A 14,376-nucleotide genomic window follows, 5' to 3' on the forward strand; every position below is an offset into this window, starting at 1 on the left:
ACTTTTTTTTTTTTTTTTTTTTACTTACTGAGAGTGTTTAAGTCAATTTATGTGTACCTTGATTAATCTCTTGAATTAAGACCCAAATTTGGTTTCTTTATAAGAAATTGGGTACTTTTTTTTTTTCTCTAGTGACAAGGGATGTTTGGGCCAACTTGCTCGCATATTGACTAATTCCTCGGCGCCAAATTTGGTTTCTTAATAAGAAATTAGGTATTTTTTTGTGACTAAGGATGTTTGGGTCAGTTTACGTATACCTCGATTAATCCTCTAGTGCCTTAAAATTAATGACTAGATATACCCTCTAATAGCTTCTCATATTAACAACTAAGAGGAATTAAACTTAAGACATTTTAAGTAATACATTCAAAAGTCCATACTGCTAAAGGTGGGCAAGGGACCGGTCCCTTGCGGGCCCAGGCCTGGGCCCGTTTGGGACTGGTCCCAAATGGGACCAGTCACTCATAGGCCTGAGACCGGTCCCAGGCCTATGAGAAAAACCAGGACCCGGACCAGGCCCTAGGCCTAGTCGGGACTGGTCCCATGGGCCTTGGATAATTTTATTTTCCCCCCTCAATTTTTTTATATTTTGAGGGCAAAACGAAGTTTTATAGGGGATTTTTAGTATTTTTTAGGGGTAAAATTTATAAATTTTATAAATTTTTTAGACCTGGAAGATTTTTTTTTTTATATAAATTTTGTAAAATTTCATTTTAGCCCTCGTAATTTATATTTATTTTGAAATTAACAAGGGGTTTTATGTAATTTGGCAGGGACTATATTGAAAAAATACAAATTTTTTTGGGCTTGGGCCGGGGACCGGGAGGAGGGCCTAGTGGAGGGCCCGGGCCCTCCTCCTTAGGCCTGGTCCCATTTTGGGACCAGGCCTCTTAGGTCCGATCCTCTCAAGGACCGGTCCTAGGACCGGGTTTTAGAGCTGGGCTTTTGGGCCCGGTCCCAAATGCCCAGCTCTACCTACTGCCTTATCTGGTCACCAAGGGTGGTTAATTGGATACCTATTTTGTGTTCAATTCTCTTATTTCAACATCTATATTAATTAGAAAATTACATAAAATAGATTACCAAATTTGGGCTTGTACTGCCCCGGTAGCCCTACCGGCCCAATAAGGTACAAAGACATGGAAAACGGGTGGCTATGGGCACGAGTAGCCACGAGTCACGGGTGAAACAGGCACGGGTCCACGAGTCAACCCTCAGGTCACCGGCATATAATGGCATTTTCTGTAAAAAAAAATTTCAGGTTTTTGTTATTTTTCATTGTTTTTTGTTATTCAAATTGCATACTTAAAGATGTAAATTGTATTGACTTAAAAACTTGGTATAAAATTCCTTTATTAAGCTTGAATAATTTGATTAATTATATTAAATAAATTGATGATTAAATTAAATTTGATTAGATTTCACCAAACATCATTAATTCATTATTAATATTTTTCATATTTATATCAAACTTCACCACATAGAATTAGTAAACACTAAACACTAAACATATATAGTAATTACTAATGGGTAAACACTAAACATATAAAATTGTTTAACATTGAACACACATACATAGTAAACACTAAACAATTAAACATATAGAATTGTTAAACCAAACACACTAAACAAACAAAGTCTATTACACATTGACGGCGTTAGAAGTTGCCCTTGATTCTATAATCTCCTTCTCTGCTAGCACTTGGCTTAATGGCACAACAAGTTGAGCATCATCAATTTCATCTTCTACAATTAACAAAATATAAGTTATCTATCGTAATATATTAACAAACTAAAATATTAAAACATGTGAAATATAAGTTAAAAATGTTACCTTTAACTTCATATCCAGAAATCCATGTCCTAGTGCATATCAAAGACTCTGTATTCTCTAGTAAAAGTGAACTTCGATATTTACTGAGCACTTTGCTACCAACACTGAAACTAGACTCTGAAGCAACAGTTGTTATTGGTATACTTTTCACATCACTGGCCATCATGGAAAGTATCGGGTATTAGTGTGCTGTCGCAGGCAATCAAATATAAAATCTATACTCCAAAAAAAAAAAAGAATACATATAGTAGTGCGAGTAAGGATCGTTCCCACAGAAAGTGTCTAGTCTAGTTTTATGCTACGTGAGCAAGGATTTTTTTTTTTTTTTTTCTTGGGGGGGGGGGGGGGTTTGGGATGGGGGGATTTGAGTATAATGAAAACAATTTCAAGAAAAACAACTAAGAAACAATTCAAATTAAATTATCTAAATGAATCAAAAGAACAAACCTTGGTCTAAATCAACATCCACCATCGGGATTTTACAACTGATCATCGATGCAAGTATATATCAATTCATACTCTGAATATTCACCGTTTGAACTATTTTCCTATCTCTCCTTAGTCGCAATTAATTAGAAAACAAGCGATCTAATTAATCTTACTACTAAACAACCCAAGACAAGCACTAAAGATTTAATCTAGTGGCAGCCTTAAGAACTAGAGAGATCAATAAAGCTGAACAACACAAACACAAGCGGTTGTATTTAATTTAGTCGAGCATTCTTCTTAAGATTTAATAATTCCTGACGTAGCAAATTCTTAAATCTTAGTTACTTCAGAAATTAGAGGGATCAAACAATTACAGATTTGATATCTAATTTACCGATAGATTGCAATGAATAATAAACTAGTAGGTCTCCTAGTAATTAAATGAGACAACCATGACAATGGGCATAGAGGAACATTCGATACTCAAAGCATAAATTGAACATTAAAAACAAATTAAATCTCATAGTTTTATTGATTCCGCGGCCTCTGTTTCCTTCGACCAAGTTATGAAAATTTAGCCCCTTATGGCCATCATGAAAACTCAAAGGAGAAGTTGGAGAAAAGGGGAAGGAGAGGCGTGTGTAGTGTAGTCAAGTCTGATCTCTCCCCCCTCTTAAAATGTCCAATTCAAATATTTGAATTCTACTCAATCTCCTAAAAATATTCTAAGTTTTATCCTAAAATAACATGTATCCAAATCTGATTAATTAAAAATAAAATAAAGTCCTAATATAACTAAGAAAGTGGTGTTTCCAGCTAAAACTTTCGTGCACCACATCTTCGAAACTTCCAATAATAAACTGCATATTTGAATTGCATGATAAGGCCAAATGTTCCGGAACGTTAGCAGTGTAGATGCGTCAACTTCAAGCCCGATTCCAACCTTGATGCAGTAGATCCCTTTCTTGGGGTTCTATAGAATTTTGAATCATCTCAATCGGAGCTCGAGTGAGAGAGTTATGCCCATATTACAAAGCGATGTCGAAACTATCCGAAATTGCCCAATTAGTTTCGTTTTGCATTTAACGCCTCCATTTGCATCCTAAATCAAAATAAAATAATAATGAGTACATTTAGGCACCAAATAAGCATAACAGACTAAACATTAAGGGGAGAAAATATGACATTTTGCATTCTCATCAGGTATCGATCACTACTTTTCTTCCAATGGTCCAAGATATCCAGATTGCAAAATTTGATGCGATCAAACTTTGCCTCTCCCAAATAAGTATCCAATTCGGACTTCTTAGTAGAAATAAAGTCACTCTTGTAGTAGTCAAATTCCTGCACCATTTAAATATTTAAATTTAATAAAGCAAGATTACAAAATAAACAAAACTACATTATAAAAATATTTGGGGAGTAGTGACTTACACAAATATCATTTCCAAGGATAATAGGACTACTAGTCTGTACCCAAGGATTGTCGGGAACCTCATTGCAACTTAGACCCTTATAAGCAGCAAAAAGCTTATATAACTCATGCTTAACCAACTCCAACTTTCTTGATGCAACTATTGGGCCATCAACTTTTTTGTAACAAAACTCAACAAACTCAAACTTGAAACGTGGGTCCAGAATTGCTGCAATTGCTAACACAACGCTATAAGAATCCCAATATTTATCAAACTTTACTTTCATTTGACTTGTTATCGTACTAATAACTTCATCCTCATTTTCCATCTCTTCGTATAAACGCACTTGAACTCTCCACACATTTCTAAGGTACAAGTTTGCTGTGGGGTATTGGGAACCTAAAAAAAGAGTAGTGATGTCATAAAATGGTTGCAAGAACTTGCAAATCCTCACCCCCTATCCCATTCTACATCTGAAGAACAACTTTTATAATTTGGATCTATTAATAACAAATGAACAAACACACGATAGTTATATTACGCACTTTCAAGCATTCAATAAGTGGAATTCCATATTGTGGGAACGTCCATTCGCAATCCTTTTGAGCTTATCACGCCAATTTTTTTAACAAGTTTTCCAAACTTGATTCTTTTAGCCTCACTTCCTTTAACATATTCACACTTTCACGAATCTTATGTAAAGTCACGCTGCTAACCTTTAACCCTTCTTGGACTATGAGATTCAAGATATGTGCACAACATCGCACATGAAAAAAAGAACCACCACATAATAAAGCATTTTGCACACAAAGTTGACTCCTTAAATTATTTTCCATTTTATCATTATTACTTGCACTGTCTAATGTAAGAGATAATACTTTCTTTTCAATCCCCCAATCTTTTAACAAATCATACACTATTTCTGACAAAGAGCCCTTGAGTGTGGAGGAGAAATATGACAAAAATTAAGAATTCTACATTGCAACTCTCAATTCTCATCACCATAGTGAGCTGTTAAAGAAATATACACATTAGTAGTACGAGAACTCCAAATATCAGAAGTCAATCATATTCTACCCAAAACCCTCTCTAAAGCAAGCTTAATCTTTTCCCTCTCCTTATAATATATCTTTAAGCAATCCGTCTTAGTTGTGTTCCTAGTATAAGGCTTAACTTCATGATTCAAATACATGTGGACATCCCTAATTCCGTCATGCTCCACTATTGAATATGAGTAATTATGTTTTATAATTCATATTGTCATCTTCTCAAGATAAATTTTTTGAGAAATCATCAAACGTCTCAATTTAGTATCACAATCCATCATCATTTGATCTACACTACTAATGGTACGTTTAGGACAACCTCCCATCTGGTGCCTCAAATTCTTAGTCTCATAAGTGGAACTACCATATGCATAAGACTTACTACAAATGAAACACCTTGACTTCACATCCCCATTGTCTATGTTGTAAATTGACCCCAAACATCTGAAACTTTACGTCTTTTTGGACAAACAGTATTACCACTAGAAGGAGGTTGACCTACGGCTACATTACGGTCCATTTCTATTGCCTCATTAAACAAATCTGTAGACTCCTCCATGCCAAGCCAATCTAAAGGACACAACATAGTATTTACATTTAAATTAATTAACCAATCATAACAATTCATCCAAAAAAATAAAATAAAAAACACTCCCATATATTTTACAAGCAAACTAACTTTACCAAATGGCTGGATTTTCCCAACTCAACAATCAACACTTCTCAACTCCAATAACTCAATGCTCACAATTCACAATGCAAATAATGATTCTAACATTAATAGAAATTTGAAATCAATGGTACATTGGTTTCTTAATAAGAAATTAGGTATTTTTTTGTGATTGGGGATGTTTGGGTCAATTTACACATACCTCGATTAATCCTCCGGTGCCTTGAAATTAATGATTAGATATACCCTCTAGTAGCTATTCCTATTAACAACCAAGAGGAATTAAACTTAAGACCTTTTGAGTAATACATTCAAAAGTCTTTATTGCTCTATTGGTCACCTAGGATGGATAATTGGGTACCTATTTTGTGTTCAATTCTCTTATTTCAACATCTATATTAATTAGAAAATTAAATAAAAAAGATTACCAAATGTGGGCTCATATTGCCCCAGTAGCCCTAGTGGCCCAATAAGGTACAAAGACCTGGCGAAAAGGCAGGTATGGGTCGGGTAGCCACAGTTCATGGGTGAAACAAGCACGGGTCCACGGGTCAATTTTTTCTACGGGTCACCCGCATATAATGGCATTTTTTGTAATTTTTTTCAGGTTTTTGTAATTTTTCATTGTTTTTTGTTATTCAAATTGCATACTTGAAGTTCTAAATTGTATTGATTCAAAAACTTAGTATAAAATTCCTTTATTAAGCTTGAATAACTTGGTTAATTATATTAAATAAATTGATGATTAAATTAAATTTGATTAGATTTCACCAAACATCATTAATTCATTATTAATATTTTTCATATTTATATCAAACTTCACCACGTAGAATTAGTAAACACTAAACATACATAGTAATTACTAATTGGTAAACACTACACATATAGAATTAGTAAATAGTAAACACTAAACATACATAGTAATTACTAATTAGTAAACACTAAATATATAAAATTGTTCAAAATTCAACTTACATATATAGTAAACACTAAACAATTAAACATATAGAATTTTTCAACCAAACACACTAAACAAACAAAGTCTATTATACATTGACAGCGTTAGAAGCTGCCCTTGATTCTGTAATCTCCTTCTTCGCAGACACTTAGCTTAATGGCACAACAAGCTGAGTATCATCAATTTCATCTTCTACAATTAACAAAATATAAGTTAACTATCGTTATATATTAACAAACTAAAATATTAAAACATGTGAAATATAAGTTAAAATATTACCTTTAACTTCATATCCATAAATCCATGTCTTGGTGCATATCAAAGACTCTGCATTCTCCAGTAAAAGTGAACTTTGATAGTTACTGAGCACTTTGCTACCAACGCTGAAACTGGACTCCAAAGCAACAATTGTTATTCACGGGCCATCATGGAAAGTATCAGGTATCGATCACTATTTTTCTTCAAATGGTCTAGGATATCCAGATTGCAAAATTTGATGCGATCAAACCTTGCCTCTCCCAAATAAGTATCCAATTCGGACTTCGTAGTAGCACTAAAGTCACTCTTGTAGTAGTCAAATTCCTACACCATTTAAATATTTAAATTTAATAAAGCAAAATTACAAACTAAACAAAACCTTATTAATCACAAGAATATAAAAATATTTAAGGAGTAGTGACTTACACAAATATCATCTCCAAGGATATTAGGACTACTAGTTTGTACCCAAGGATCGCCAGGAACCTTTTTGCAACTTAGACCCTCATAAGCAGCAAAAGACCAACTCCAACTTTCTTGATGCTACTGTTGGACTATCAACTTTTTTGTAACAAAACTCAACAAACTCAAACTTGAAACGTGGGTCCAGAATTGCTACAATTGCTAACACAACGCTATAAGAATCCCAATATTTGTCAAACTTTACTTTCATTTGACTTGCCATGGTACTAACAACTTCATCCTCATTTTCCATCTCTTTGTATAAATGCACTTGAACTCTCCACACATTTCTAAGGTACAAGTTTGCTGTGGGTATTAGGAACCCGAAAAAATAGTAGTGATGTCATAAAATGGTTGTAAGAACTTGCAAATCCTCACCCTCTATCCAATTCTTCATCTGAAGGACAACTTTTATAATTGGGATCTATCAGTGACAAATGAACAAACACACGACGGTATATTAACGCACTTTCAAGCATTAAATAAGTGGAATTCCATCTTGTGGGAACATCCATTCGCAATCCTTTTGAGCTTATCACACCAATTTTTTTAACAAGTTCTCCAAATTTGATTAGCCTTACTTTCTTTAACATATTTCACACTTTTACGAATCTTATGTAAAGCCACGCTACTAACCTTTAACCCTTCTTGGACTATGTATTCAAGATATGTGCACAACATCGCACATGAAAAAAAGAACTACCGCATAATAAAGCATTTTGCACACAAAGTTGACTCCTTAAATTGTCTTCCACTTTATCATTATTACTTGCACTGTCTAATGTAAGAGAGAAGACTTTCTTTTCAATCCCCCAATCTTTTAACAAATCATACACTATTTCTAACAAAAGAGCCCTTGAGTGTGGAGGAGCAATATGACAAAAATTAAGAATTCTACTTTGTAACTCCTAATTCTCATCAACATAGTGAGCTGTTAAAGAAATATACCCATCAGTAGTACAAGAACTCCAAATATCAGAAGTCAAGCATATTCTACCCGAAATCCTCTCTAAAGCAAGCTTCATCTTTTCCTTCTCCCTATAATATATCTTTAAGCAATTCACCTTAGTAGTGTTCCTAGTATAAGGCTTAACTTCATGATTCAAATACATGTGGACATCTCTAATTCTTTCATGCTCCACTATTGAATATGGGTAATTATGTTTTATGATTCCTATTGCCATCTTCTCACAATAAATTTCTTGAGAAATCCTGAAACGTCTCAATTTAGTATCACAATCCATCATCATTTGATCTACACTACTAATGGTACGTTTAAGACAACCTTCCATATGGTGTCTCAAATTGTTAGTCCCATGAGTGGAACTACCATATGCATAAGACTTATTACAAATCAACACCTTGCCCTCATATCCCTATTGTCTTCCATATATGTTGTAAATTGACCCTAAACATCTGAAACTTTACGCCTTTTTGGACAAACAATACTACCACTAGAAAATGGTTGACCTACAACTACATTACAACCCGTTTCTATTGCCTCATTAAAAAAAATCTGTAGACTCCTCCATGCCAAGCCAATCTAAAGGACACAACATAGTATTTACATTTAAATTAATTAACCAATCATAACAATTCATCCAAAAAAATAAAATAAAAAACACTCCCATATATTTTACAAGCAAACTAACTTTACCAAATGGCTGGATTTTCCCAACTCAACAATCAACACTTCTCAACTCCAATAACTCAATGCTCACAATTCACAATGCAAATAATGATTCTAACATTAATAGAAATTTGAAATCAATGAGAAAACTCAATGCAATCTTTATATAAAAACTGTACTACAATAACTCAATGCTCACAATGCAAATAATGATTCTAACATTAATAGAAATTCGAAATCATACAAAAAACTCAATGCTCATAACTCACAAGTCACAATGCAAATAATGCATCAAAACTCAATTCTCACGGTGCAAATAATGGTAGTTAAATGTATTGTCTTTTCAGCCCAAAACATTTGCCAACTTGGTGAAAGCGTTTACCTCTGAGAGTGACAGTTGCTTCTGAGAGTTAGGCAACGTTAGAGTGAGAGAGAATGAGAGTGAGAGGAGAGCAAAAGCTACCGTTCGTCGGCGTGATAAGGTGAGAGAGTTCAGACTGAGCTGAGAGTCATGTCAGAGCATAATGAGAGTGAGAGAGAGCTACAGCTGCTGCTGTTTCGTTAGCGGCGGCCTAGGTTTGGGAGCCGCTGTTCATCGGCGTGACTGAGCGCAAGAGAGTTGAGACTAAGCTTAGAGTCGTCGGAGCATAATGACAGTGAGAGGAGAGCTGTAGCTGCTGCTATTTCATTGGTGACGACTTAGGTTTGGGAGCTGCTGTTCGTATACGACAGTGAACTCTGACTGTGGCTGCGTGAGTGAGCTATGAGTGAGCGTGCTGCTACTGCTGCATGAGAGAAGAGAGTTGAGTGTATACTCTTGGGTTTGGGAGCTACCGTTTGTCGGCGACAGTGAGCTCTGACTGTCACTGCGTCTTGCATGAGTGAGATGTGAGGGAGCCGTGAGCGTGTTGCTGCTGTGTGAGAGAAGAGAGTTGAGTGTGTACTCTTGGGTTTGGGAGCTGCCGTTCGTCGGTGACAATGAGCTCTGATCGTGGCTGCATCCTACATGAGTGAGCTGTGAGGGAGCAGTGAGCGTGCTACTGTTGCGTGAGAGAAGGGAGTTGAGTGTGTACTATGATTGTAGTCTAAGAGTTGCGTTTTGAGTTTGACTTTAGGGTTTGTTTTGTAACCTTTGTTCTTTGTAAATTGTTATTACTTATTTGAATTTTGAATATTTGTTAATAAATTAAATTGTATTTTAAATTAATTTTTTTAATTCAATTGCGGGTATTACCCGACCCACTTGCAAATTTCACGGACGGGCCGAGTACAGGTCACTTTGAAACGGTCTTTTGGAGGGATACTCGTACCACAATACAAATTTGTGCCATATCTAGAAAGGTGGCTGACGCATTATCTCCAATTCCATTCACTCTCATAATAATTGAAGCAAATAGTGGACCTCAACAGAACTTTACAATAAGAAAAAAACAATTATAAAACAAAGAAAAAGAAAGAAAGCTTTACAAAAGAAAGCTATTCTTTCTTTTATTACAAAAAGAAAAAACCCAAATGGATCAATCAAGTCCAAACCAACTTAAAAATCATTCGACAATGGCACATGTTCAGAGTGCATGAACACATTGCCATAGATCAGCCCAGCAAGCCCACCGCCGATAAGCGGCCCAACCCAGTAGATCCAGTTATCGTGGAAGTCACCGCTGGCCACTGCTGGCCCGAAGGAGCGGGCCGGGTTCATGGATCCACCGGAGAATGGGCCGGCGGCCAAGATGTTGGCACCAACAATGAAACCTATGGCAATGGGTGCAATGGTGCCCAATGAACCCTTCTTGGGGTCAGCTGCCGTGGCGTAAACTGTGTAAACAAGAGCAAATGTGATGATGACCTCCATTACCACTCCTTCAATGGCTCCAACTCCAGCTACAACACTGTGGATGGGAATCGCCTGCAAAAGAAGTAACAAAAACCAAGTTAATTAATCACTCCTATGGTTTCGGTTTACTATTGGCCAGGTTGGTGTTTTGGGTAATTGACAAGTGTCCGCCCGGACGTTCTTGTAGGATTTTGAAGCTTACCAAGCCTCCTGTGACAACTTTGAGGAGGTAGCAGGCAACAATGGAGCCAAGAAGCTGGGCAATCCAGTAGAAGATGCCAGAAAGGATAGTGATTTGGCCTCCGAGAGCCAATCCGAAGGTGACAGCGGGGTTGACATGGCCGCCGGAGATGTTGGCACCGACTGAGACTGCAACGAAGAGAGCAAAACCATGGCAAATTGCAATCGCAACAAGCCCTTCAGGATCAAGAGCNTGCTCACAATGCAAATAATGATTCTAACATTAATAGAAATTTGAAATCATACAAAAAACTCAATGCTCACAACTCACAACTCACAATGCAAATAATGCATCAAAACTCAATTCTCACGGTGCAAATAATGGTAGTTAAATGTATTGTCTTGTTTGCCCAAAGCATTTGCCAACTTGGTGAAAGCGTTTACCTTTGAGAGTGACGATTGCTACTGAGAGTTAGGCGATGTCGGAATGAGAGAGAATGAGAGTGAGAGGAGAGCAAAAGCTGCCGTTCATCAGTGTTACATCGTGAGAGAGTTCAGACTAAGCTAAGAGTCGTGTCGGAGCATAACGAGAGTGAGAGGAGAGATACATCTGCTGCTGTTTCATCGGCGATGACTTGGGTTTGGGAGCCACCGTTTGTTAGCATGAGTGAGCACGAGAGAGTTGAGATTGAGCTAAAAGTCGTCGGAGCGGAATGACAGTGAGAGGAGAGCTGCAGCTACTGCTATTTTGTCGGCGATAGCCTGGGTTTGAGAGCTGCCATTCATCAACGACAGTGAGCTCTGACCGTGGCTGCGTGAGTGAGCTGTGAGTGAGTGTGCTGCTGCTGCATGAAAGAAGAGAGTTGAGTGTGTACTCCTAGGGTTGGGAGCTGTCGTTCGTTGGCGACAGTGAGCTCTAATCGTGGCTGCGTCCTGCGTGAGTGAAATGTGAGAGAGTCATGAGCGTGATGCTGCTGCGTGAGAGAAGAGAGTTGAGTGTGTACTCTTGGGTTTGGGAGTTGTCGTTCGTCAGCGACAATGAGCTCTAACCATCGCTGCATCTTGCGTGAGTGAGCTGTGATGGAGCCATGAGCATGCTGTTGCTGCGTGAGAAAAGAGAGTTGAGTGTGTACTGTGATTGTAGTCTGAGAGTTGCGTTTTGAGTTTTGACTTTAGGGTTTGTTTTGCAACTTTTGTTCTTTGTAAATTGTTATTACTTATTTGAATTTTGAATATTTGTTAATAAATTAAATTGTATTTTAAATTAATTTTTTTTTAATTCAATTGCGGGTACCCGTGGGTATTACCCGACCCATCTGCAAATTTCACGGGTGAACTGGGTACGGGTCGCTTTGAAACGGGTCTTTTGGAGGGATACCCGGACCACAATACAAATTTGTGCCATATCTAGAAAGGTGGCTGACGCATTATCTCCAATTTCATTCACTCTCATAATAATTGAAGCAAATAGTGGACCTCAACAGAACTTTACAATAAGAAAAAAACAATTATAAAACAAAGAAAAAGAAAGAAAGCTTTACAAAAGAAAGCTATTCTTTCTTTTATTACAAAAAGAAAAAACCCAAATGGATCAATCAAGTCCAAACCAACTTAAAAATCATTCGACAATGGCACATGTTCAGAGTGCATGAACACATTGCCATAGATCAGCCCAGCAAGCCCACCGCCGATAAGCGGCCCAACCCAGTAGATCCAGTTATCGTGGAAGTCACCGCTGGCCACTGCTGGCCCGAAGGAGCGGGCCGGGTTCATGGATCCACCGGAGAATGGGCCGGCGGCCAAGATGTTGGCACCAACAATGAAACCTATGGCAATGGGTGCAATGGTGCCCAATGAACCCTTCTTGGGGTCAGCTGCCGTGGCGTAAACTGTGTAAACAAGAGCAAATGTGATGATGACCTCCATTACCACTCCTTCAATGGCTCCAACTCCAGCTACAACACTGTGGATGGGAATCGCCTGCAAAAGAAGTAACAAAAACCAAGTTAATTAATCACTCCTATGGTTTCGGTTTACTATTGGCCAGGTTGGTGTTTTGGGTAATTGACAAGTGTCCGCCCGGACGTTCTTGTAGGATTTTGAAGCTTACCAAGCCTCCTGTGACAACTTTGAGGAGGTAGCAGGCAACAATGGAGCCAAGAAGCTGGGCAATCCAGTAGAAGATGCCAGAAAGGATAGTGATTTGGCCTCCGAGAGCCAATCCGAAGGTGACAGCGGGGTTGACATGGCCGCCGGAGATGTTGGCACCGACTGAGACTGCAACGAAGAGAGCAAAACCATGGCCAAAATAGCAATCGCAAACAGCCCTTCAGGATCAAGAGCGCATTTGCCGTCAACTTTCTATCATCCAAAAAAAAAAAAAAAAAAAAAAAAAAAAAAAAAAAAAAGAGTTAGAAATCAAAACCAGAAACATCAATTTAGGAATAGAAAATGCATGCATGCAAAAGAAGAAGAAGAAGGGAGGGAAAAGGTAAGTTTATTACTGTAAGCATAGCAGAGCCAACGCCGGCAAAAAAAAGATCAAGGTGGAGATATCAGCGAGATAGGCCTTGAAAGAGCCTAAACTGAAGGAATCATCAAATCTCAAAGGCAATCGCCATTACTGATTGAGAGAGAGAAGATGAAGATGGAAAAGTTTGTAGAGGTAGAGCACAAATGCCGCGGGCTATGTCACTTGTCACACACACATATATATAGAGAGAGAGATATGCTACAAAGAGTAGTATAAGACAAGCTAATATTTATTATATGGTTTTTAGATAAGGTGGTGTATAATAAATATGGTGACGAGGATCATATTGTATAGTTTTAATTTTAAGGGGCATGTACATTTCTTCTCTTTTATGGTATGCGCTTCATAAAGGAATTAATCAAAACTCTTTATTTTATGTAAAAAAGATATTAAAAGATATCAAAATGTTCAATAATAAGTTACGATTATAAGGGAGTTATAGCAGTTATTTATTTTATTTTTGTGTCATTACCATTTTTTTTACATTTATTAATTTAATAATCAATATAAATATTTAATTAAATCAAGAGATAACTATGATCCCGGAATAAAGTTTATATAAAGAATTTTTTAGTGGAAAGTATTGGTAAGTTATAAAGAGGGTTAAAGACATGTTGGTCCTGAGGTTTAGTTAAGAATTTGAGTCTAGTGAATCTAAAGTAACACTTAAATTTTATCAATTGCCAACTATTAATTTTTTTAATTATGTGTTCGAGCTAGCTAAGCATTCGACTATTCCTCAAGGGAAGACTCCCACAATAACTCCTCACTGTGACCCTTAAATAAATTATGACAAATGTACTATTTTCGTACAGAAAGAATGTATTTGGACTGTGGTTGAATATACACAACTTCTTAATTCCCTTTATTGTTGGTTATCTCAGGGTGTCTAACATTAAAATTTTACTTGTAAAAGTTTAAAATCCTCATCAATAGAATTATAAAAAAATGAAATGCTTTTTAACGGAAAATTCTATAAGATTAAAAATTGTAATTATAAGAAAATAAAAACTGATAAATAGAGGTCGTTTTTCAAACAGCTGCCATCTGTAAGGAGAAACTTGGACCAAATGTTAGGGACTAAATGGTATAACTCTATACGTATAAATAAGATAAAAAGGAATAAA

At 36.8% G+C, this 14,376-nt stretch overlaps 1 protein-coding gene across 1 annotated transcript; it reads right to left on the minus strand.

Moving 5' to 3' along the window:
- Positions 1-10,055: 10,055 nt before the first annotated feature.
- On the minus strand, positions 10,056-13,088 carry LOC116128251 (aquaporin TIP2-1; the record flags this gene model as incomplete). The annotated part of the gene is made up of 3 exons (XM_031413970.1): positions 10,056-10,608; positions 10,739-10,969; positions 13,059-13,088. Coding segments are annotated over 3 exons (630 nt in total), but the record flags the coding sequence as incomplete, so codon positions are not given.
- Positions 13,089-14,376: the final 1,288 nt, after the last annotated feature.

This window comes from Pistacia vera, unplaced genomic scaffold, assembly GCF_008641045.1.
Source record: "Pistacia vera cultivar Batoury unplaced genomic scaffold, PisVer_v2 Contig198, whole genome shotgun sequence".
NCBI classification, from domain to species: domain Eukaryota; kingdom Viridiplantae; phylum Streptophyta; class Magnoliopsida; order Sapindales; family Anacardiaceae; genus Pistacia; species Pistacia vera.